Source organism: Myotis daubentonii, chromosome 5 (genome assembly GCF_963259705.1).
Source record: "Myotis daubentonii chromosome 5, mMyoDau2.1, whole genome shotgun sequence".
Lineage (NCBI taxonomy): Eukaryota > Metazoa > Chordata > Mammalia > Chiroptera > Vespertilionidae > Myotis > Myotis daubentonii.
The window spans coordinates 47,466,856-47,493,397 of record NC_081844.1 but is presented as its reverse complement, the minus strand read 5'-3'; the positions used below and the strand labels follow the sequence as shown (position 1 = coordinate 47,493,397).

General features: G+C 41.5%; 1 protein-coding gene across 1 annotated transcript in view; it reads left to right on the top strand.

Annotated features, from left to right (window-relative positions):
* The window catches only part of SPMIP2 (sperm microtubule inner protein 2), a 70,084-nt gene that overhangs the window by 21,997 nt on the left and 21,545 nt on the right, over positions 1 to 26,542 (top strand). Inside the window, exons 2-3 of the mRNA XM_059699514.1 lie at positions 9,503 to 9,735; positions 22,535 to 22,593. Coding sequence (XP_059555497.1) covers positions 9,503 to 9,735; positions 22,535 to 22,593 — 292 coding nt within the window. The remainder of the gene's footprint in view (positions 1 to 9,502; positions 9,736 to 22,534; positions 22,594 to 26,542) is intronic.

Below are 26,542 nucleotides of genomic sequence, written 5' to 3'. Positions count from 1 at the left end.
TTCAAACTTTCCTGATTACAGCCCACAGAAAGAAATACATTTTACACGGGACTCAGTTAACTGACGGTGTGTGTATGTGATATATATATATTTACAGACATATATATTTAATGATACATATATTTAGTGATATATATATATACACACATATAGTCACTAAAACAGGTGAAAGGCAATTCAGTGAAGAAAGAATCATCTAGCAAATGGTGTTAGAACAATTGGTTGTCTGTACACACAAAAATTGAATTTCAATCCATATCTCTCATCAAATACAAAAATTAATTTAAAATGCATCATAGACCTAAATGAAAAACCTAAAACGATATAAAACTTCTAAAAGAAAACATAGGAGAAAATCTGTGACCTTAAGTTTGGCAAGAATCTTTTTCAGATCCAACACCTAAAGTATGATCCATACAGGAACAATTTTATAAATTGGTCTTGACCAAAATGAAAAATTTCTACTCTCCATAACACACTGTTAGGAGAATAAAAATACAAGGGCAGACTAGAAGAAACTATTTGCAAAGTGTGTATTGACAAAGGACTTGTATCCAGAGCATATAAATAACTCTCAAAATTCTCAATGAGCAAACAACACAATTTTAAAAATGAGCAAAAGATTCGGATGCTTCATCAAAGAAGGTACACAGATGGCAAATAACCACAAGATGCTCAACATCATTAGTCATTTAGAGAAGTGAGTGCCAATTAAAACCACAAGGAGATACCACTGCACACCTATGAGGATGGCAAACATCAGCAAGTGTTCGCATGTGGGGCAACCAGAGCTCAGAGATACTGGTGGGAGTGTAAAAGCGTAGCATCACTTTGGAAAACAATTAGACAGTTTCTTAAAAAGCTGATACACACACCATAAGACCCAGCCATTCCACTCCTAGGCATTTAACTAAGAGAAATGAAAGCATTTGTCCATACAAAGACCTTTACAGAAACGTTCACAGTGGCTTTATTTGTAACAGTCCCAAACTGAAAATAACCCAAAAGTCCATTAACAGGTAAATGGATAACACAAATTTGTTGCACATCCAGACTATTCGATGATAAATAAGAAAAAACTGTTGGTTCATGTTATAATAAGGATGATCTCAAAATGATTATGCTTAGTGTAAGAAGCCAGGCAAGAGAGAGAGAACACTGTATGATGTCATTTATACAAAATTCTAGAAAGTGCAAATTAATCACATTGTAACAGAAAGCAGATAAGTGGTTGCCTGGGTATGGGAACAGTCAGAGAGTGGGAAAGGAAAGGATTTACAAAGGGAATCGATGGATATGTTCTTTATCTTGATTGTGGTGGTATTCCCGTGGACAGGATTGCTAGATTTAGCAAGTAAAAAACAATTAAATTTGAATTTTAACATAAAGAATATTTTTAGTGTAAGTATGTGTCATGCAATGTTTGAAACATACTAAAAATTTATTTGCTGTTTATATAACATTCAAATTTAACTGGATATTTTTTTATTTATCTGGCCACCTTGTTCATGTGTGTACACATACGTAAAACTTAAGAAATTTTACACTTTAAATATATGCAGTTTACTGTATGTCAGTTACACCTCAATAAAGTTATTGGGGGGAAATAAGAAGGAATTGAGGTGAACCAAGGACGATGAAATGACTTCCCAAGTCTTCTCAGCCAATGGCTGTAAGGTCAAGGCCAAAATCCCAACTGCCTTTCATTCTCCCCACCTACGTGCTCCTTTTATCACACCTCAGTAATTTTAGAAGAAACGTTTGCTCACAGGACTGGGAAAACAGGTCCCTAAAGTCAGGACATTCACTTATGTACTCATAAAGAAATTTAAAATAATTTATAATTTCTTAACCTCTGCTCTCATGTGGCTTTGTGAGTCTAATAGTTCACCTGTTCACAAATCCATTGTAATAGCAAAGTGCCGCCGCGTAATGCAATCCATTTCTGGAATAAGTAAGGAATCACTTTATTTCGATTCTCTTAACTGTCAGGGAGCCGTGTCGTAGAGAAGGGTAAAGGTATAATGAAAGATACCTATCTGTTGTAAATAATAACTATTTGTTGATTACCACTTCCTTGTTTTTTCCAATGAAATATTTCTCAATAATCCAAATAGCATGTTCACGTGTTTTTCTTACAGCATACCTTTTGCCATTTCTACTTGTTTATTACATAATTTACAAGTTGAGAAATACCACTTCCTAGTTTAAATGGCCCTGTTCTAGACTGAAGTCACTTCCTGTCGTCTAGAAATAAACAATCCTGCCCTGATGTACTGTTTATCCGGGGAACAGAGGAGGAAAAGGCCATATTTCACGTAGGCTAAAAAGTGTTATTTTAATAAATTACATTTCCCTGGTCTGTAATTGTGATGTGCCTTACTGGCAATGCCTATGTTTAAAGTGGTACATTTCTTTTCTCTTCTCTTTTTGAAGCAAAGCTGGTATTAAGTCAACAGTGTGTTTGACATCCCATAGCACTATTTCCCCCCAGTCCAGTGTTAGTCACCCTCTTCTCTGTGGATTCAGCGGTAAATACTGTCATTTCTCAGAGCACTCATGGAGCAATGCTTTGCCTCTCCGTTCCTTCCAGCACGGGCGGGATCAGTGTCATTCCCACCCACTGTTATTTCTTCTCAGCTAGCTGTATCATTTAGTGTCCCACCCCACTTTTCTATTTTTTATTTGCACTGGCAGGTTGATATAGTTGCCTCTCCTCACCGCCACTTATGCAACTCCAATAATAAGAAAATCAATGGTCACAGAGTCAGAGCTGAGATGGGGCCAAACGAACATCAGCAAGGTCAGATAAAGCAACGCTCTCAGCTGGGACCTGCTGTGCACACAGAAAGTAACTTCTCTCATGCAGTGACACCAGTACATGAATGAAATACTCATCTTCGCAGTGGTGGAGTCAACCATTTGACTCTAACAAATAGGGAAGTTTCCTATCTAAAGTCAGCCAGCGTGGCTCAGTGGTTGAGTGTCGACCTATGAACCAGGAGGTCACAGTCCGATTCCCAGTCAGGGCACGTGCCCAGGTTGCGGGCTTGATCCCCAAGAGGGGTGTGCAGGAGGCAGCCTATCAGTGATTCTCTCTCATCCCTCTTCCTTTCTCTCTGAAATCAATAAAATTATATTTTTTTAAAATAATAAAAATAAATAAAATATTCATAGAGGACAAAAGGCAAATATGAGACACACTCTAGATCAGGGGGTCAGTAAACTATAGCCGGTGGGTCAAATCTGGCTCGATGACGCCTGGTTTCCTGCAGCTAAAATGATCACTCACTGTGGTTGAACAATTAAAGACTATCTGTGGCCATGTGAAATTATATACAATTCTAATTTTAGTGTTCATAAGTAAAGTTTTATTGGAACATAGGCACACAATAGTTCACATATTGTCAATGGCTTTTTTTGAGCTATGATGGCAGCATTGGAGTTGAGACAGAGACAGTATGTCCTGCAAGCCTAGAACATTTACTGTTCGGCCCTTTACAGAAAGGTTTGCTGGGATCAAAGGGTTTGGAGAGAAACACCAACAACTGCTCTCTCTCCCTTGCATTTCCTGAAGGCGCCCCTGGCTTGCCTCAGTTGCTCTGTCTTGTTTCAGTATAAAGCCATACCCTCAAGGCTGAGAGCACAAACACCAAATTATAGTTTAGCACGTGATCAGGAACCGCAGGAGAGTGAGCAGTGACTTAAAATAATCTCCTGCTGTCTTAAAAGGAGATTGTACAGCAATGAAAAGTTGCACTGTGTGTGTATGTGAGAGAGAGAGAGAGAGATTGAGATTCTTGTTTTCTCTGTGAGAAATGTTGCCCTTGATGCTTTGCAGCAGATAACCCAGAGGCCAGTATCCGCTCCTTCCTTTCTAGAAAGCTTGCATTTTGTTTGGGTGTCTAGCCTGGCCTCACATGACTCAGGATTACACCCTGATTCACAAGCCAGTCACTGAAATCCCCATCCTCCTGCCAGGGCAACGCCTCAGGGAGGATGAATGACTCAGTGCTGGCCAACCAAAGGAAACAAGGAAACAAGAGGAATCCACTGGGGTTTTCTAGGAAAAGCTGCTCCACGGGATGAGACCCACACCCCCTTGGGCAGGATGACGCCTGCATGTGGTCCCTGACGCTGTGGCAGCCTCCCTGACACCTGAGGAGGCGCTGCCCGAAGGCAAAGGCACCGCGGTGCCCTGAGGATGCCGCCCAGAGATGGGAAGGACCTACGATTCTGAAGCCGTCCCTGACCTATGGAGTTAAACAGCCTGGGACGCATCTGCCTCAGATCTTAGTCTGTGACGTAGGGTTCCTTATCTCATCCATTTTGTGATGGATTTCCTGTTTCTTGCAGTACTCTAATGGGTTTTTATTAGTTCTGCATTCATAGATCTTATTAATATCCCTTTTCATGGGAAGGTCTGGAGCCGGGCTCAGTGAATGGTAAAGTTTCTTCTACTAAAATGGACCATTTCATGCCCATTTATAGTACGAAAATTCCACACCACAAAAACCCCAAACACTGAAACCCGTTTTTCATTATATATTTAGTTTTCCCCTTCAGGTGAGAGGAACATGTGGACAGTCATATGGATGCAAAGTTTTGTCACAGCGAGTCTGTCAGTGTTGTTTTTAAAAGTCTGGGGGTGTTGGTAAACTTTGGATCCTGCCTTCTTTCTCACTGGGAAAAATAGAGGGTTTTTATTATTATTATTAATTATTATTATTATTATTATTACATCAGCAATGTCAGTGATAAAGTAGTTGTTCTTGCAACAAACCTCACCAAGCATTTGCTGACAGTATTGCGCTGCTCTCGTTACTGGGGAAGTTACAGAGCAAATAGGAGAGTTTAAGTCTCTGAAGGGCACAAGTGAGAGGCTGCTTGGTAAGCAGAGGGATGAGACACACTCAGGAAACAGCTCAGAAAGCCACGCACGCACGTGAAACAGGTCAAACTGTAAAGTGTCAGCGAACAGCAATGTCTGTCTTGAGAGCAGACACTGTTTCCTAGAGGAGGTGGGTGTGGTCTCCTTCAGACTGGATGATGTGTTAGTCCATTGGGGGTGGCTGTAATAAAATACCATCGTCTGGGGACTTGTGAATGACAGAAATTTATTTCTCATACTTCTGGAGGCTGGGAAGTCCCAAGTCAAGGGCATCTGGTGAGGGGCAGATTCTGTGTCTGGCGGGAGACTGCACCCTGCTTCAGAGATGGCCAGTTTTTTTCGCTATAACCTCACATGGCAGAAGCGGTGAGGGCGCTCTCTGGGCCTCTTTTATAAAGGGCACTAACCCCATGCGTGTTAGCTCCACCCTCATGGCCTAATCACCTCCCAAAGTCCGAACTGCCACATACCACCACATTGGGCCTTAGGAGTTCGCATAGGAATCTGGGGGAGGACACAAACATTCAGCCACTAGCATATGAGAAATCAGAAACACAGAGGCCACGCCACATGCATCTTTGTTCCTTTCACACTGACCCAGTGCCAGGCACACAGTAGGGTGTCATCAATATTAGTAGAATCATTATTTAAACTATGCATATCAAGTGAATTCTCTCATTCTTCATAACTCAATTCCAATTTATAATTCTATGCATAATTATCTAATAAAACACCCTATTAACACAATAACCCCATGAGCTTATTGGAGGCAGTTTGAGTTACTTGGAAGCTGTCCCTAATGTTTTCCGATTGTCCACAGAAGGTTTATTGTTTGGAAGAAGAACAAATGTATATTGCAGTGTTTTTGCCTGTTTATTTGACCCTTTTAAAAAATTTGACATAAAATTGATTCTCTCCCTTCCTTCCAACGACGCTGTAAGACAGACATCACTCTTCCTATTTTATAGAGGAGGAACCTGTAATTCAGACGCTGATCATTTTCCCCGGGTCACAAAGCCAACACAAGACAAAGCCAGCCTGTGAACCCACAGCAGTTTAGCTTCAGAACCACATCCTTAACTGTAACGTTAGCATTTCAGACACAAATGAGCAAGTAATGCCGGGCAGGCCCATAGGAGAGAGGCGAGGGGGGTCTTCCTACCGTCTTTGAAGCTGCAGTTTCCAGGGCGGGAAGATGGAGAGATGTGGAACCATGAAGCCTGGTGCAGGTTTTAATGAAGCACATCTCCTTCCCCACAGTCAAGGTGGAAGAGGCGTGAGGGCTGAGTGAGCAGCGTCGGCAGTTCTATTTAAGCATTACAGCTGCAAATAATCCACCAGAGTTTAGCCCTTGAACATGAAAGAGAACTCCAAAGACAGGCAGGTGAGGGTTTTGTTAACCCAGGAGCTGCCAACTTCATCATTGGCAAAAGGAGGGCGGGAGTTTTGGGGAAGAGGATGAAAGATCCAAAAATAGTTACTATAGGAAAACAACAACAAAGAAAACAACGAACCAGAAACACACTAAGGGATGTAACCACAGTAGTTGAACAGGGATAACTGTTAAAGGGAAAATAGAGAGAACATAGATTGAATGTGAATTGGAAGCTTTACTTTTAAGCAGGGAATCAGATCCAGCATAGACCAGTGATGGCGAACCTGTGAAGCAATGCAAGCAGCTGTGGGGCCTTGAGCCTTCTTTTGGAAGTTCTGGGTCTCTCTGACCCAGCTGCAGTTTGTTAGGTAATTTTCAGATTGCAAAGGGCCAGGCCTTTTATATGCAAAAGCCTCTGCCCATAGCTTGGGTGGGGCGGGGTCTCAGGGGATCAACAGGGTGGAGCAAGCAGCTATGGTTGCTCCCCAGTTCTACCCTAGGAGGCCCCGTGTCTCAGTGTCCCAGTAATCACTGCAAGCACCTCTGAGAGAAAGCCGCCCTCGAGCTCCCCAATGCCAGACAGTCCAGTTTCTCCCCATATGAGTCTGGGTCCCCAGAGACTCACCCGGAATTGGAGTTCAGAGCAGTCAGGAGCTTGTGCCTCCCTCCCGATTGAAAAAGACAACCGTGTCCTCAGTTGCCAGCCCTTTCCACGTGCGTGCACCTCTGTACCTCTGCACTTTACTTCGGCACCTCCTCTGAGTCTCAGTGTGCTTTTCTCTTTCCTTCTAGTTGTAGAATTTCCACTCAGCCAGCCTTCCTGTGGTTCTGGATGATGTCCGTTTTGTCTTTTAGTTGTATTTTTGAAGTGGTTGTGCGAGGCAGCAATTTCAGGTGTTTACCTATGCCACCATCTTGGTTTCTCTCACAACTCAGTGCTTTTGACTCAGCTGTCAAGTGGTGGCTCTCCTAAAATATGTATGCAGTCCACAGAACAGACTAACTAAGGAACTAACTGCAGATATACTAGTATATCTGCTCTAACATTTATGGTAGAGTGTGGTGATGGCAAAATTTAAAGGATAATGGAAACATCACACACAGGATCAGTATTTCCCCAAGTCTGTGGGATTCACACACGTGACCCCATGATCCAATGGGGAGAATGTGCCATGTTTAAATAAGGTTGAGAAACTCTACATTGCATAATTGTAAGCAGGTTTATTTATCATGGGATTTCTCACAACTTCTAATATACTTTCATGTGCTGCGAATCTCTAAAAGGCAAATGTAGCAAACAGTGTTCCCAAATGTACTTGAGTATGCAGCACCCCCACCTACCCTACCCCACCACACCTGTACATACATTTTCAGGTGCACTCATGGGAGATTATTTGATGAAACATTTGGAAAAATACTGGCATAAAACATACACTGAAATCCCAGCAAAACGGACACAGTTTTTCTGTATTTCATACTATTTAGAAGAGATTGCAAAAATTTCCTTCTGACAGGAGTTTTGTAGGTGAGACCTCAAGACCTGTCGTATTGAGAGAGCAAACAGCCTTTCATGCTCTGGCCATTCTATACTTTACCAAAGTGAAAGCCTGTAGCCAATGAAATTGAAGCCACAACGTATTCATCCAGGGAAATTAGCCACAGTGAATACTCAATGCGTCATGGGGAGCAAAGAAGATTAGGAGGCTGTGAAAACATCTGCCCAAATTGTGTCTGAAGAATGTTTTCAACTTCCTTGGAAAGCTTAGATTACTCTTCCAACCACAGATTTGTTGCGACATTGACCATTCCATCGGAGTACCTGGTGGAAACCCCAGCTCGTCTGTGCTCTGCAAATACTGAGCTCACTGATCCAAGACAAAGTGAAGGAAGCCACAGGCCAGCAGGGGTCCAAGTGACACACAGTGTGACCACAGAAGCTCCTGCCTCTGAGGTCTTTGCAATGAAGTTCCTCCTTTGAGTCCCAGATCTGCCTGTACAATCCTGCACACGTTTTGGTCCTGGGGCTTCTGAAACTCTTCCTCGGCCAGCATGTCATTGTCTATTTGTAGTCAGTACTATTCTCCCCCAAAGTCTTAGCTCCCTTTATATTTTCACATCATCAACTTTCAAAACCAAGTTTATTTCAGTGATATTTCCCCAGACCTTCTCTTCGTTTTTTGCTTGTTTCATCCACTTTCACAATTCATCGATTGCTTCTTAGTCATTGTCTTACATTTACTAGTGAAATACCAATATTTAGCCCAGCCGGCATGGTTCAGTGGTTGAGCACGGTTTGATTCCTGGTCAGGGCACATGCCCAGGTTGCAGGCTCGATCCACCGGTAGGGGGCGTGCAGGAGGCAGCTGATCAATGATTCTCAACATTGATGTTTGCATCTCTCTCTCCTCCCTTCCTCTCTGAAATCTATAAAAATGTATTTTAAAAATAAAATAAAAATAAAATACCAATATTTATTAACTACCCCACCTTGGATCATCATCTGTCATAGGTGGTCCTTCTCACATGATAGTCTTCTCCACTTTCCAATTGCTTCTGATATATTTGGGGATCTTCTAATTCTTATTTCGGGTTTTATCTATCTAGATACAACACCCCCAGGTGAGGTTTTTTAATGTATAAAATGCGCCTGTGTTAAGTTGATTATAAGCAAAGTCATTTAGTGGGGGTAATGAAAGATTTGGTTTGTGGGATGGCCTGTCAGGGAACGAAGAGCTGGTTAGCTGTGACGCTGGACAAATAACCCATCCTTCTGCACCTCGGTTCCCCACCCACCAACTGGGGGAAATGTACCACCTACCTCATTTGGTTATTATAAGGATTAATTGAGTTAACACACATAAATGGCCTATAATAACACCTAGAATAGTGATGGCGAACCTATGACACGCGTGTCAGAGGTGACATGAGAACTCATTTTTTTGGTTGATTTTTCTCTGTTAAAGGGCATTTAAATATATAAAATAAATATCAAAAATATAAATCTTTGTTTTACTATGGTTGCAAAGATCAAAAAATTTCTATATGTGACATGGCACCAGAGTTAAGTTAGGGTTTTTCAAAATGCTGACACGCCCAGCTCAAAAGGTTCGACATCACTGACCTAGAACATAGTAAAATTATTAGCTATTATTATCTCTACCATTTCAGATAACAAAAGCATCTTCAAATAAAGTGTGGAGATTTTTTAAAGTACTTTTTTTCCCTGTCTTTTTAAGGCCCTGATTATAAAAAGGATTATCTACCTAGAGTTCAGCAGCACACCTCCTATGCAGGACAACTGCGTCCGACATTAGAGAGATCTGGAGACGTCGGCTACTTATGGAGGCCTGCCTCCTGCGGCAGCCTCCCAGCCCAATACAAGCACGCGTATGTGGGTGAAGTCGGCTGGGGAATACCAGAGTGTGATTTTATCAACAAAACGAGGCGCGAGAGTGGCTTTCACATCAAGGTATCGCTCTTCAATTTCTGTTCTTCAGAGCATACTGTTGTCTGATTTGAATGCTTGCAGAGTTTGCTTCCATAGGAAACAGCATGGTCTTGGTCTGTGATGGAGAAAGGATGGCATTTGATTTTGGCAGAAAAGTAACTGCATGAAGAAACGTACTTGCTACCACCCTCTCCGTTTAGGCCCCTTAAACCGTGAGAGGAGAGGTGTGAAGAAAAGGAAGCCGTGGTAACACAAACTCACTGGAGTTTGGCTTGGGGATGCTTCAGGTTCACATGCATGCTGCGACAGTCACACGCGGCCCCTCCCCACTCTCGCTCATGAGTGGGTGGGGTAAAAGCAGGCTGGGTTGGATGGATAGCGAACAGATGACTCCCAGGTCTCTGAAACCCACTGTGTGGCTAGTGCCTTCGGATCCAAGTTCCAGAGGGACCTTAGAAACCTTGTCTATTCCTCTCGGTGATTTAAATGCAGGGACGAGCCCATACAGTCTTCTCTGTGGAGGAAGACAGCACAGGTGATTTTAGAAGTAAAATGTAAGCATCCAGACTTTTTTCCAGGCAGGCCTTTGCAGTGTCTGAAAAGGGAACATGTATCAATTAGGCAGTGACTGGATTTCCTTGAATCTTAAGGCCGTACAGTACAGCCCCATATGGCCAAGTTTAACAAAAGGAAAGCCCTTTGCTGGCCCAGCCTGTACAGCAAGCAGTACAGGAGAGTGATTGGGAGCTCAGTCTCTATCAGACAGACCTGGGTTCAAATCCTGGCCCTGAGGTAGGTCTGGCATGTGGCCTTGGGCTGGGGAGTTCACCTCTCTGCGTCCCTGCTCCCTCCTCTCCTCAAGGCAGTGTTTAGAGAGCCCACTTCATAACATCTCTGAATTCCTGTTCTAGTTCTGCCACCTACTACCTGAGAGTGGCCTTAGGCAAGTCCCTTAACCTCTCTCTGGCTTCAGTTTTATTATGAATCTTATTTACTTTATTGGGCTGTTGGAAACATTAAGCAAGTTAATATTTGCAAAGTGCTGGGAAGGGGGTGCTCTATGTGTTCACTATTGTTATTATTATTGTTATGTTGTGAGGGTTAAATATGAGAACACGAGGAAAGCACTAAGCTTGATGCATCTCACATGGTTGGCATCAAATCTCAGCTGTTAGCACTGGGGTTGTCGGCTGTTCGCACTGCGGTTGTGGTTAATGTTACTCAGGGCCAGTGCAATGAAATGAATGCCCAGGTTTTCAGCTGTGTCCTGTTCCACTTGGGCACTAAAGACGAAGATCCGAAATTTAATTAAATATCAAAACTGGCCACCAGCAAGGAGAGTATGGCCCCAAGGCAAGGCAGCTGGTTGGAAGAGTCCAGAACGGCCATTGCCTTGTGACTAGCCTTTGGCCGGTGCCCTGCTCTGGAGCACAGCCCTCAGTCTGTCTGCCTGTCCTGAGTGCGTATAGCTTCTCTGCCTTTTTCATCTTTAACTTTAGAACACATTTGTCTGCTCAAATGGCGTGCATTCAAGCATGCCTGGTCTTTGAAGCAAGCTGGGAACCCACCAGAGACGTCAGCCACGACTTCACCTTCCAGGAGGTGTTTATCCCGTTCGGATTGCACAGGTGGCTTCGAGTCACCCTATGCCTGGCAGCCCTGGCCTCTTAACCCCCATGGGATTGAGTGTGAGCCATCCAATCGTTTTCTCTGCCAGCTCACGGCACACTCAGGAGTTGGTCTGGTTTGACACAAGCTGTAAGGGCTGTTGCTTCCCATCTCTGCACTTTCTTGGCCCTGGCATTTTGAATTTTGTTAGTAATTTTTTCTTTTCTTATTATTGATTTTTAGAGAGAGGAAGGGAGGGGAGAGAGAGAGAGAGAGAGAGAGAGAGAGAGAGAGAGAGAGAGAAGAGAGACATCTACACATCAATTTGTTGTTCCACTTATTTATGCATTCTTGTGTGTGCCCTGCCCAGGGATCAAACCCGCAACATTGGTGTAGGGCAGTGATGGTGAACCTATGACGCATGTCAGACGTGACATGCGAACTCATTTTTTAAAAAATATATTTTATTGATTTTTTACAGAGAGGAAGGGAGAGGGATAGAGAGTTAGAAACATCAATGAAAGAGAAACATCGATCAGCTGCCTCCTGCACACTCCCTACTGGGGATGTGCCCGCAATCAAGGTACATGCCCTTGACCGGAATCGAACCTGGGACCCTTGAGTCCGCAGGCTGACGCTCTATTCACCGAGCCAAACCGGTTAGGGCCGAACTCATTTTTTTGGTTGATTTTTCTTTGTTAAATGGCATTTAAATGTAGAAAATAAATATCGAAAATATAAATCTTTGTTTCACTATGGTTGCAAATATCAAAAAATTTCTATATGTGACACGGCACCAGAGTTAAGTTAGGGTTTTTCAAAATGCTGACACGCCGAGCTCAAAAGGTTCGCCATCACTGGTGTAGGGGGATGATTCTCTAACCAACTGAACTACCCAGCCAGGCCCTTTGAATAACAATGTTAAACCCTGAGGGTTCTTTGGACTTAGAACTTTATAATGAGAGCAAAAAGGTTCATTGAGAATGAAAATACTTATCAGCAAAGAACTGATATAATTTTCTGATGTAAGGCCGCTACTCTTCTCCATACCCTACACACTTCGCCTCGGCATCCAGTCCAGCCTCAGACCAGGGTTCCTCATCCACCCCGTGCTTCATCCAGCTACTTCCCATCAGTCAGACTTGGCGTGAGTTGACGTTTGAGCTGATAAATACACACGCGCGCGCGCGCGCACACACACACACACACACACACACACACTATGCATGCAAACAAGCTCCTAATTACAAATACTGTATGAGAGGAGCTGGTAAACCCCCTGGCGTGATGTAAGTTAAGGAAATGTCTGGGTCCACGTCCTGTTCGCCCTCTGGTGCTGTTACTAATGGGCCTCTATCACACCCTGCGCCATCCTTACCCCTACCAGTCCCAGTCAGGAGGGCACTGCTTCAGTCTAACCTCAGAGACTTCTCTGTGTCTCTCGCTGCAATCTCTGGAACTCTGACTTAAGCACAAACCTTTATCTGGTGGATTTCTAATGCCTGCGCAGCTGCCCTTCCTAATTTACTGCTCCAGGTTTGCAGGAGGCTCACAGTTAAGGAAGCACAGGCCCCTCCCGTAGACACATGGAACACGGCCTGGGCAGCTGCTTCCTACCTGGGATGGTCTCCCCTATTTGGGGCACTCAGAGGGGTTCAGATCATCTGGATTTGGGTGGAAAAATAATCACTTCCAGGCGGAGTGACACGTGAAAAATTTCCCCACATTGCGGAGGTCAGTAAAAATCACAATATCGAGTTTCTCTGCTGGATCTCTTTGTGTTTAGCTATTTCCTACTCACTCGTGTGTGGGTTACAATGCCATAATGATACATGTGGGTGTAAGCCAGCAAAGATCCCTGCTTTTCTTATTATCTCAGACTTAAGAGCAGTACATTTTTTTTAATGGATTTGGTCTCTGCCAAACTATATATGTTGTTTCTGGAAGAGTATGCGGAGACCTTTGAAACAATTCCTTTGGTTCCAGCCCCGTGCGAAATTGAGGGCAATTCTGAGTCTGCTTAGCCGGGCACGCCTTCTCTTTCCCGGCCTTTCTTTAACCCAAACCTGGACAGAATCAGCGGGCTTCCTCATGTCCATTTTCTGCTCCTGCGTGCTGACCTTGTGACCAAATGATTTAAGTCATTTGATGTTCCCACAGAAACAACGTTATACTGGACTTGATGGTTAACTCTTCCAGAGGCAATATTAAGTCAATGAATCATAACATATATTACAACCACGATGTCATCATACAGTCTAACAACTTGAAAAATCTGCAGAAGGTAATAAGGAGAACTATAGGAACCTATAACCATATTTACATGTAATCTATATATATAAAAGGCTAAGTGACCGACCGTCCATCTATCCAACCGTCCAACCGACTGACCGGCCGGTACATAAGATGCACACTGGCAATTTAAAAATAAACAGTGGCTCGCACATGCACACTACATATAAAGCTCTCGCTGGTGCCAATCACACGTGTGTTTTAATTTTATAATACTATATTATATATACTATTTTGACATGTAATTTTTTGCAGTAATGTAATTACCACACGAATCTTTCTTCTAATTAATTTCCTCTCAATGTGCACGAATCTATGCACCGGGCCACCAGTACAGTATAATATAATGCAAGTAAAATCTTGGAGGCTTTGAAACTTCTGCCTCACTTTTAATTGGGCACACGCTTCACGGTTATGAAATACAGAGGCTTCTTGGGGACAGTTTTATGGACATTTGAACAGACTTCTGATGTTGAGTTTCTTGATGGCTGTCGAATAAACTGACCCACCGCTGGTTGTTTCGTCAGACGTTTTTCTCACTGTGATTTATTTAGAGGAAGTAAACATAAAACGAGCTGCCATTGACTGAATATTTACTATGTGAGGAAGGTACTGTAATTAGTTCCATTTTACAGATGAGGAAACTGAGGTATTGGCAGGTGAGGGCTCTTGCCTGAGGCCTCACAGCCAGTAAATGGTGGAGCCAGGAATTCAACCCAGGCTGTGAACTCAGGACTTAGAGGGGATACAGTGCGCATGAGATGATTGACAGGAAAGGAAGTCAGATCATCAGACTGAAGCCAGTACATAGGGTATACGTTTAGTTACTATTTTTCTTTAAAGCAGGGTCTGGCTGGGCTCAATTCCAATTGCCTTCTCTTACAAGTTATGCATCCTTTCTTCATGTTCCCTCCACTTTCTCCCAGCTTCCTGTCCTGCATTCTTTGTACACAATACACTTAATTTATAATATTAACATCAATTACTAGTAGATAGCACCCACATAGTTGATGTAATAAGGTATAGCTTAGTAATAGTTATTTTTGAATTTTTATTTAATAAACACTTGATAATGTTTCAAAAATCGGTGATCAGATACAATCTTTGGCATTATGGGAAGAAATAGAGAAGACCATGAGGTCCTACCAACGCCTACCTTCTTTCCTTGTCCCAGCCTGACCCCGTGCGGTCTTCTGACCTGTCCACCTTCACACGGCAGTGTCCGGGACAATTTTCAAATTCACCTGGAGAAAGAAATATTACCAGTGTGGAGTTGACTGGTATGCAGACCACCAATCACATATTTCAGAATTTCTGGGTGTCTTTTGCCCTAAATTTCTCACTTACCTGTAGGTCCATTTGGTTGGATCACATTCATCAATCTAGAGTCTCACAGTCCTAGTCTCCAGATGATATATTCAATCCAGAAAACTTAAAAAAGATAAATAAAGCTTTCTTTTTCAACCAAGTTATACCAGCAAAATGGAAAGTAGCTTTTCTAAAATTAGGCACATCTTTGCGTTGTGGCTATTCCTCTCCCAGTGGGCGTGTGTTCAGTTCTCACTTTATACTTCTTAGAGTTGTTTGCACCGGTTTGTGGCTTCATGTAAAAATAATTCCATCAGCACCTTTCCTCCTGAAGTGCCTAGAGAGCAGTGCACTCTCTGAGGCCAAGGAAGCCTTCAGTAAGGAAGTGCCACGTGCTGACCATCTGGGAGGGAGGAGAAACATCACCTACAGAGGCCAAAGGACCTTCCTTTCTCTTCAAAAGAATATATTAGCACCATGCACCTCCTTATAGACAGACATTATACTTTTCCCTTTTTACAAACCTTGGCTCTATAAGATTCCTCGAATAAATGGAAGGAAGTCATTTCCTTATAAACTTTTACTTGTTTCTGAACATCTGTAAATAAACTTTATGTGTGATGCTTCCTTTCTCTAGCAGACCGTGAAAGCACCAGGGAGGCGTGTCCCCGATGTGCGCTCCCAGCGCTGTGTGCAGAGCGCTCGCTGGGTGAGGAATGTGTTTGCCAAGGGAAGCCCCTCTGTGGGTAGCCAGGGCCACCGCCACCTCCACATTCCGCTGGGCACCACAGCCCCTGGGACCCCGCTCCTCAGCTAAACAAAGGGCTTCCTCTTACTTGTTGAGGTTACTTTATAGATAATTATTGGCAAATTGGGAAAAAATATATATTAATTTTCATACCTTTTGTTAGGATGTAAAAACATGAAAAAGAAAGAAGGAAAAGGGCCCGGCCGGCATGGCTCATAGGTTGAGCATGGACCTATGAACCAGGAGGTCACGGTTTGATTCCCAGTCAGGGTACATGCCCCAGTTGCTAGCTTGATCCCCAGTGGGGGGCATGCAGGAGGCAGTAATCAATGATTCTTTCTCCTCATTGATGTTTCTATATCTCTCTCCTCCCTTCCTCTCTAAAATCAATTTTTTAAAAAAGAAGGAAGGAAAAGGAACTCAATGTAATTTAGAACCTAGTGGGTGATTTTATCCTTAGTTAAGGAAAGAAGGTTAAAAATACATCATGGTGGTTACTAACATTTGTGGGGCTTGATGTAACATCTTGAGTCTGTGTCTTAATATAAACTTCACCTTCTTTAAAAATTATACTTCTTAACGTCAGTAATTAAGCATACGCCATAGGTTTTCAACAAATATTTGATGATGATGGGGGAGATTCGGGGCTAAGGAAAAAACTCTATAAATTAGAATGGGTTCTAATAAACCTGTGGTTTGACTCCATAGCCAGGTCCCTTTACTGGTAAATATACTATCAATTTTAAAACTTGGGCATGATTGAATATCCTAAGCACAGGTGGCTAAAATACCAGAACATCTGTTTTCTAAATCTGGCATTTATCCTGGCTTTTTAAGATCTTTGGGAGAAATTCTAAAATCATGAAAACTTTAGGTTTGTGGTTTTTCCTTACTATTCACACACAACACTCCCAGAGCACCTCAGCTGTGTTGACAAAAATGCATAGAATGCATAGTGAGTGAGACTAGCAGCCTATTCTTCTCCCAGGATTGGACCTAGGAAATCAAGCCATCTCAATTCAGCAAATTGGCAACAATTCATTAAATAGAGGGGCCCTGCGGTATCATACCAGCTATGTCTCTGGGTGCAAAACAATGGCACTGAAAATAAGTACTGTAGGAACGCGTGTGAGTTCCTTCAGTTGGGGAAGAATTCATAGGAAAGTTTCTTTGTGCTATTGAAGCTTTTAGTGTGACTACTGTTAGCAATTAGACTGCACAATCCCAGCCACATCCCCAATGGCTTTAGGCAAACTGAGGTTCAGATCTGTTTTATTTGCCTTTGTACTGACAGCATTAACCCCACACCTCCATGTGCTTAGAATGGCATAGATAATTATCAATAAGTACTAGGAACCCAGTGCACGAATTCGTACACCTTGAAAGGAACTACAGGCCACGAGGCTGCGGTGGGCACAGGGGCGGGTCTTGGCCCAACCTCCACGCCCCCACCTGGCTCCTCCCGCCACAGCCCCCGGTCCCCTGTCTGATAGCAGCCCCGCTCTCACCTGCTGACAGTGAAGAGTGATTGGGGCCGGCACAAGCACTGGCAGTGGGTGTGAACGGCAGCTCTGGCACCAGCAGTCGGAACCGGGGTGCATAGGAGCAAAGAATTTTCAGTAATCACCAGAGGCTTGCCCCAATGACAGCGACTGGGACCCCACCTTGGTCTGGTGCCCCCACTCACCTGCTCCACCATCCCCCTGTGGCTGATGCCCACCATGTTCCACATTCTGCCGCCTGCTGCCAACACCCACCATATTCTGCACGTGACCCCTGGCGGTCAGCGCACGTCATAGTGACTGGTTGTTTGGTTGTTCCACTGTATGGTCTATTTGCATATTAGCTTTTTATTATATAGGATGGGAGATAGAGACTGAGATTGCTTCTTTTCTCATACAGTGTCTTTTTTAAGAGACCAAGTTACAGAAGAGGAGAATTTTTAAGTAAACTAATTTTTAAGTAATGAATTTTTAAGTAACCTAAATTAATTTTTAAATTCATTATTATTCTACTCCTAGCTTATTCAGTAGTCATTTGAAAGCTATTTGCCACATAATTTTTCATTGAAACTTGGTTCTACTATTACTGTTCACAATGCCGAACTACACCCCTAGTGTAATTCTGTATTCTGAGGCTAATTGGACAATTAACTTGGGAGAAGCACACTTTTTCACCTTTGAATTAACAATAGTGCTAACATCTTAGAAAACTCCAAGGGTGAGAGCAGTTGCAAAACAGGCACTTGATTATATTTCAGAAACTGAGCACTGAGCACCAATAGAGACTTGGGAAGCTGTTGGGTAGCTTTTCTGTAGCTTGAATAGTTGAATCTTCTCAGATTTCAGACTCCGGTAGGGATCGTCAACAAGTTCTGAATAAAGGGCTCCTGGCAGAACGATTGGTTATTCGTTACAAATTCTGACAATTCCCCACAGAATGAGTTCTAGTCTTGCTTTCACAGAAAATCCTAGTGTTTCTTGAATTATGGGAATATTATTATGAAGAATAATAAAAATTCACAGTAATATATAAATAAGGAAAACATTTATGTCCCTGGAGAAGTGCAGAGAAAAAATAAGTATCAGCCCTTTCTCTGAGCATAAGTGAGGCAACTTAGTATTCATAATGCTTTTCAGGGTAAATCTACTGGTATGTATGTGGCCTTAGTGAAAAATTTGAATGTGACACAAGTGAAAGTAGCCAGTTGAAAACCTTTTCATTTTCTCTTCTCTCTCCTTGCATGTATCTGTCTACCGTTTGTTTTGTTTTGTTTTTTTAAAAGAAGGGATGAGAATGCTCTTTTTTAAAAAATATACTTTGATTTTTTACAGAGAGGAAGGGAGAGGGATAGAGAGTTAGAAACATCGATGAGGGAGAAACATCGATCAGCTGCCTCCTGCACACTCCCCACCGGGGATGGGCCCACAACCAAGGTACATGCCCTTGACCAGAACCGAACCTGGGACCCTTCAGTCCGCAGGCCGACGCTCTATCCACTGAGCCAAACCAGTTAGGGCTGTCTACTGTTCTTTTATGTCTCAGTTTTCCCATCTATAAAATGGGGATTGTATTAGTTTTCTTACCATAAATTTAGCTGCTTTAAAGCAACACCTTTTCTATAGGTCAGAAGTCCTGGGAAGGCAGGGCCGGTTTCTCTGCTCAGGTCCCACTAGGCTAAAATCAAGGTTTTGGTTATTATGGCTCAAATCTCATCTGAGGCTGGCGGTTCTTCCAAGTTCATGTGGTTGTGGCAGATTTCAGTTCTTTGTGGCTGTAGGTTGAGGATCCATTTCTTTGCTGGATGTTAGTCAGGGGGCGGCCATTCTCAGCATCTAGAAGTTACCATGTGGCCTCCTCCATCTTTAAAATTAGCAACAAAAAAATCTCCCTCATGTGAAATCCCTCTCTCACTTTAAATCTCCTTTGCCAGTAAGAGCTCACCTGAGTAAGTTAGGCCCACTGAGGGCAATCTCCCTTTCTTCGTCTGCTGATTTGGGATCTTAATTACATCTGCAAAATCCCTTCACAGCGGTAAATTTCCTGGATTAGTATTTGGTCGAATGCCTGAGAGAAGGTAGGTATACTAAGGAGTGAGACTCTTGGGGGATCTGTCTTAGAATTCTGTCTACCCCAGGGATAATAATAATACCTTGGAGGATTGTTAAATGGATTAAGTGAGATATGTGAGTAAAGCACTTAGCATAGTATCTAGTGTAATGTCTCAATAAATGGGATTTAGTGTCATTGATACCTATATACACTCCATTTTCCTGCCTACATGGATTTTTTAGTTATTTGGATATTCCCACACAGAAAACAGAGATACTGGGGCCACAGGCAACAAACTCACAAAACCCATTGCTTAGTCTACTTGCTGAAAGTTGATGTATGTTTTCAAGTTATTTAAAAACAGTGCAGTAAAAAAAAAGAGAGACCAGGATGTAATTTATATTGGTGCACATATATAATATGTCATAAAATGAAGTATGAGTCTCTGCATTGCTCATTTTTTGCTTTTTAATAAGAAAAATGCATCGCAGAATCCATGCCTTAACCACTGACATTTTTTCAGAAAGAATTGTTTTGTTTCTACTCATGCTCTGAATATAAAATGAATGCTTTAAATGCTCCATTCACACAAAGGCCTTTCTGCCCCCTTGCTCCCTTCAATAGCTCAAGTCTAGAATAGGCAGCATTATGCAAGCTGGTGATCCAGCTACAACAAAGAGAATGCTTCTCACTGACTGTGGGAAGAAAGACACCTAAGGGGTTAACAGTAATATTTTGCAAATTGAGGCAAGTGAAGGAAAAAATCTATTAGCATAAGAAAAGGTAGCCTTAGGGATTTTCCACTCAAATGTTTGGTACTTAGAGCCCTATGTTACCGAGGAGGATGGAGAAGAGAAACCCTAGTGTCTATGCATTCTTAAAATGCATTGCCATTGTATTCATTCTACTGGAGAAAAAGACCTCATAGTTATAGAGATGGGAAGTGGTTCTTTCTAGTAAGGAAAGTCAAAATTGGATATATTAACAAAATGTTTATGATGTTATACACTGATATATAGAAGAATTGGGGAGGTGGGGAGGGGTCTGCTATTTTGTTTTAAGGAAAGTCTTTCCAGATTAAGAAGATGCAATTTCTTTTGTTACTAAAAATGTGAATGAAGACCATAACCGGTTTGGCTCAGTGGATAGAGTATCGGCCTGGCCTGTGGACTCAAGGGTCCCAAGTTCGATTCCGGTCAAGGGCATGTACCTTGGTTTCGGGCACATCCCCAGTAGGAGGTGTGCAGGAGGCAGCTGATCGATGTTTCTCTCTCATCGATGTTTCTAACTCTCTATCTCTCTCCCTTCCGCTCTGTAAAAAAAATCAATAAAATATATTTTAAAAAATGTGAATGAAGATCGAAGATCATCCAAGTCCTGAAAAATTTGTCCAGAAGCAAAAATAAAATTATTTATAAGTCTATTGATAAGGTCAATTTTCATGGAATCAATGTGCCAGAAATCAATTGAAGAAATAAAATTATGCCATGATCTTTCCATTAGATGACTTTTCAAATTTTCTGTGGAATGGTGGGGCAACCCTGCATTAATATCTCAATTGTCACTTTATTTATCCTACACATGGACATTAAAGAGGCAGACGTGATCAAGATTTCAGGTCTTCATCCCCAAGTAGATGACTTAAGTACACAGATCTGCTTTTCTAAAACAAGTACTAACTCTGAAGCTCTTGATCAGGAAAGTCATTCCAAATCAAAGCTTCTGTGGGGGGGTGGGGGGAGAAGATTTTAGAGAGGGAGGGAGAGAAAGAGAGACACAACAGGGATCCAACCCCCCAGGTATGTGTCCTGATTGGTAATCAAACCCCCAACCTTTGGTGCTTGGGACGATGCTCCAACCAACTGGGCCACCGGGCCAGGGCAAAAAGGGAAGCTTTTTTTTTAAAAAAAGTACTAGTTCATTCCTCTGATGTTGAAATTAACATAATATGATTTTGCTACTTTGTATGAATATAGCATCCCATATCAATACAAACAAAAAATGCATTCCAAACTGAAGTGAAATACGTTTGATAATCCATATCATTGTTTCCTACCCCAGGTAAGGAAAAGTTAGAAATGATTACAAACCAAAACCTTTTCATTATAAATTTGACACCCCTACACCCCATGTTTATGCCCAAGATGTGCCATCCACTGGCTGGTTCCTGGGGGAAAGGAGGCAGTATATAGAGGTCACTTATTCAGTGATAATAGGTAACTTCCATGTACCCGAGAGGGTATGGGGATTTTTTTTTAATGTGAGAACTGGTTCTAAGCTGCCAAATATTTTATCAATAAATTATGCTTTCTTAAAGGAGTTTGCAGATCTACACTGAACCACAGCTATCTATGTGTAATTCAGCTCTTTCCTACGACATTACCACCACATTTTCTAATTCTGTGAAGGTAAAGTGAAGAGACTTCAACTCTGAGTCTAACTGATCAATAGTAGTTTCAAAAGTCTGTTTATTTAGACACGGAATCATAAAGAGAGAAAGGAGCCCAGAGCTCACCGACGACACTCTTCTTGCTACCCAATACCTGTCTTTTACAGAGACAAGAAAGTAAATCACATAGGATCATATTTATTTCACTTGCACTTTTTTCTCTCCTCAGTTCAAGAGTCAAAATTGAAACAGACTCATAGATACAGAGAACAGATGGATGGTTGCCAGATGGGAGGGGGTTGAAGGGATGGGTGAACAAGGCAAAGGGATTAAGGAGTACAACTTGCCACTTACAAAATAGTCACGGAGATGTCAAGTATAGCATAGGAAATATATAGTCAATAATATTGTAATAACTATGTCTGGTGCCAGGTAGGTACTGGGAATATCAGGGAGAACACTTTGTGAAGTATATGATTGTCTAACCACTATGTTGTACACGTCAAACTAATACCAAGTAATATTGAAGGTGAACTGTAATTAAAAAATGAAATAAAATATACTTTTGAATAGGTGAGTCTTTATAATGCAAATTTAACTTTGTTTTAGGGAAAATTATGCTCAACTATGAATGAGACAACTGATGATTTCTGTTTTCTTCTCAAAAAGAGAAAGTGGTATTGTCATAATTTTAGTTTGTTTTCAATGTGTACTTATTCAAAGAATTTGAATGGTGCAGTACTTTTATATAAATATATTTAAAAATGAAAAAAAATCAAAACACCACGTTCTTTTACCTGATTTAGCATTTCCTGTTTAATTTCTTACCCTCACTTCTCTTTTGATTAGGAACGTAGGCCATTAGACATGTTGGTACCTTTTCAACTTGGAATTTGGGTACATCAACTTTCTTCCTTTTACAGAATAAAGAACAAAGACGAGCTGTTCTTGATGCAATCAGCCACAGATACCAAAACCCATGGTAAGCACATGTGAATAGTTTTTTAATTAATTCATTTCCTTCCTAAATTTGGAAAAGCGTCACTTTTTAAAAAACTTTTAAGTATATTACTGCTTTATTTATTTTTTATTCCAAATAAACACAAAGTTTTCACTATCTTTAGATTTTAATTAAAAGGAGGAAATGGGCAAAGCCAGCATAGACTATAGGGGAGAAAAAGAGAACCACCCTGCAGCAATTAAGAACAATGACTAGATGAGCAGGGTAGCTTTTACTACATAAATACTACTTTCAGTGGAAAACAACAATATAATTGTTTTTGATAAAAAAAAAAAAAAAAAGAAGGGGAAGAAGAAAAGCTCATTTCATGCTGTTGGCCTAGAAACCATCATAGTGGGTAATCTTGGTTAGTAAATGGAATCCTACTAAAGTCACACAATGGCTTGAATTCACGCTATCTCGAGGCTGCCTGTAACCTAAATTAAACATGTTTGGCTCAAGGTATGTTAAATGACAGGAAAAGAGCACATCTAGGCTTGTCATCTAGATGTAACATATAATTCGGATTCCTAAGAGGGGAAGGATCAATCAGAAGGGCTCTATAAGACTTGGGATTTAGTAATGTCTTCATTGGCCTTAGCTTTTGGGTGGCACCGGTTTCTGGAGCCTAATTCACTTCATTTTTCACTGTTGGAGGATACAGCATTAGCATGTGCAAAATGAATGGACTGTAGGCTCTTGCTGCTATAACACAACAACACAAACGAACCAAAAAGAGACAGACCCACCCCCCCCCCCCATGTCAAAAGTCTATTAGTTACTACAACACGATCTCAGGACCACAAATGATCTCATTAGGCAATTCCTATAACTTATACATAAGGCATATCCTATGTTTAAAACCATAGGAAATAGTTACAATTTATTGCACGTTAAACACACATTCTCATTAAAATATCCCACTTTGCTCAGATAATATTGTAAGTATCTACCTACAAATGTGCTACCAAAGATTTCAAGCCAAGCCCCCTGCTCCCCACCCCCCCAAAAAAACCCCACACTGAAAATCAAAGAAACGTCAACAGGCATTGGTGATATAAGTGTGAAAATTTGCTGCATTTATTTAAACATAAAAAACTTGTTAGAAAGTATCTGAGAAATATTGAAGCTTGGAATATTTCCCATGTATTTGAAAGAATGTTGGCAGCATTCATTCCAGGGAATATGATACAGATTGTACCAGGTCAAGAGGATTCAAAACTTTTATGAAAATGACCTTGTACTTAGGGGACTATAGATTCAATTGGAAAATTGGATATATAGATAGGTAGATAGATAGATATGAAAAAAAAAATAACAAAACCAATTTGCATATGGTGAGTGACAAATTAATAATGATAGTTATAACTAGAAAAGTTAAAACCAACATTTTTTTAGTGTATTGATGACCCCCTGGACTGGTCAGTAGCTTCTGGCTCAGGTCCTATTTGTAACTAGTGCAGATGTCAATCATCTAAATGCTGCCTCCCTCTGGAGACTTTAAGCACACCCAAGCGCTTAAAAGGCTGGGAAGATGCTCCTGAATAGGTTACTGACTCAGACAGGTGTGCCCACTCCCTTGCATTCTCTCAGTGTGACTGAGGGTTGTCTCTTTCCTGGGCAAGGTTAGTGCATAGCCTCCCAGTTAATTTTCATGTTCTGGCCTTCTTAGTCAACAACCATCACTCACTAAATTCAGCACTTCCTGTGTTTGAAGCAATGCTAGATCCTGTGGACACAGTGGTGAACAAAACAGGCCCAGTATATGCCCTTCTTGGAACTTGTATTCTAGGGGAGGAGAGAGACATTAAACAACTAAATGACTTAGGAACATTATTCTGTGTTTGATGCTTTTTAATAAAAATTTTAAGTACAAATATAATTCATGCTTGCAGCAACAAATCAAATAACATAAGCGGTATATCAAGAAAAAGTTTATATTCTGCTCTATTCCACCCAGTTTATGATAAAACATTTCATTACAAAGGCTATTTAATGGGGTGTAGAGAGGTTTTATTAGGGACATCTACGTGGACTGAGGGTCGGAGAAGTGTTCACCAGAAAAGTCATTGTTAAGCTGACTTTGAAAAGGTGAGTATAAGCTCTTTCTTGGCAGAGGGAACAACATGCACGAAACCCCGAGGTAGGAAGGAATGTATCAAATTAGGACCAGTGCAGCTGGATGACAGAAAACAATGGGAAGATAGCAAGGGAAGGGTCAGATTTTGTAGACTCTTGTGTCCAGATTAGAGAATTCGGATTTTCATCTAGGAACAAAGATAATTTATTAGAAGATTCACAAAAAGAAGCAACATGTTTCAAGTTTTTTCATAAGATCACCGGAATATTGGAATCCTGTGTGGAGAATGGATTGGAAGGTGACAAGAAAAGTAGTAGGAAGATCCGCTAGGAGACTATTTCATTTTTAACAGGCCCATTTTCCGTTTTCAGTGTGCTTTGCAAATGGGCCAGAATAAATAGTGATTACAGAGGGCTGTGGGAAGGAAGAAGGATTTGATGGAGCTTTCAAAGAAACATGGGCTTTACATACATGGAAAAAGTTTGCTATAATGATGGGGGGTTAGAATTTATTCAGTACTCTGATGAAGCAGATTTTAACATCATCTTAATTGAATTTCAGAGGTTCAGTTACATGACCAAGGGCCCCAGAAGTAACATTTCAGTCCAAGTAGACTGATTCCATCAACACGGGTTGGGATCTGGGCTTGGATGTTTTTAAAGGGCTCTCCAAGTGATCTGATGCATCCAGGGTTGAGTACCACTAGTGAAGACTGAGAAAAGATGGGGACTGAGCCTTGGGTGGGGGGTGGGGTTCCCACACAGAGGACAAGATGAATGAGGGCCACTGCAGGAGAAAAGGAGCCTAACAGGGGGACCCTTCGGACAATAGAAGGTTATAAAAAGTCATTGAAAAATTTTGAAGGAAATGGAAATTCAAGGAAATAATAACAGACAAATATGTGAAAATTGTCAGTGGTCTCAGAAAAAGCACTGTAGGAAGAGTAGGATGATTTGAGTACATACAACCAATGCTAAAGAATTTCTGTCTGCTGACATAATGGAGGCAAAATCCTCAGTGTTTTTGAGACTAGAAGTCCAGTAAAGGACAATTACAGGATTTCCTCCATTCTAAGATGTACTTTAAACGCTTTAACTTTCTAAACAACAAGAAAGCCCGCTGCATGGGAGAACATATTTGCCAATGCTATTTCAGATAAGGGTTTAATCTCCAAAATTTACGGAGAACTCATACAACTTAACAAAAGGAAGATAAACAATCCAATAAAAAAATGGGCAAAGGACCTAAATAGACACTTTTCGAAAGAGGACATACAGAAGGCCAAGAGACATACGAAAACATGCTCAAAGTTACTAATCATACAAGAGATACAAATCAAAACAACGAGATACCATCTCATACCTGTCAGAATGGCTATCATCAATAAATCAACAAACAACAAGTGCTGACGAGGATGTGGAGAAAAAGGAACCCTCATGCACTGCTGGTGGGAATGCAGACTGGTGCAACCACTGTGGAAGACAGTATGGAGTTTCCTCAAAAAGTTAAAAATGGAGCTCCCATTTGACCCAGTGATCCCACTTCTAGGACTATATACTAAGAAAACAGAAACACCAATCAGAAAGGATATATGCACCTCTATGTTCGTAGCAGCACAATTCACCATAGCTAAGATCTGGAAACAGCCTAAGTGCCCATCAGCAGATGAGTGGATTAAAAAACGGTGGTACATCTACACGATGGAATACTATGCTGCAGTAACAGCATGGATGGAACTGGAGAGCATTATGCTAAGCACAATAAGCCGGTCAGAGAAAGATAAATATCACATGATCTCACTCATATGTGGGATATAATGATTAACATAATTTGATGAACAAAAATAGATCC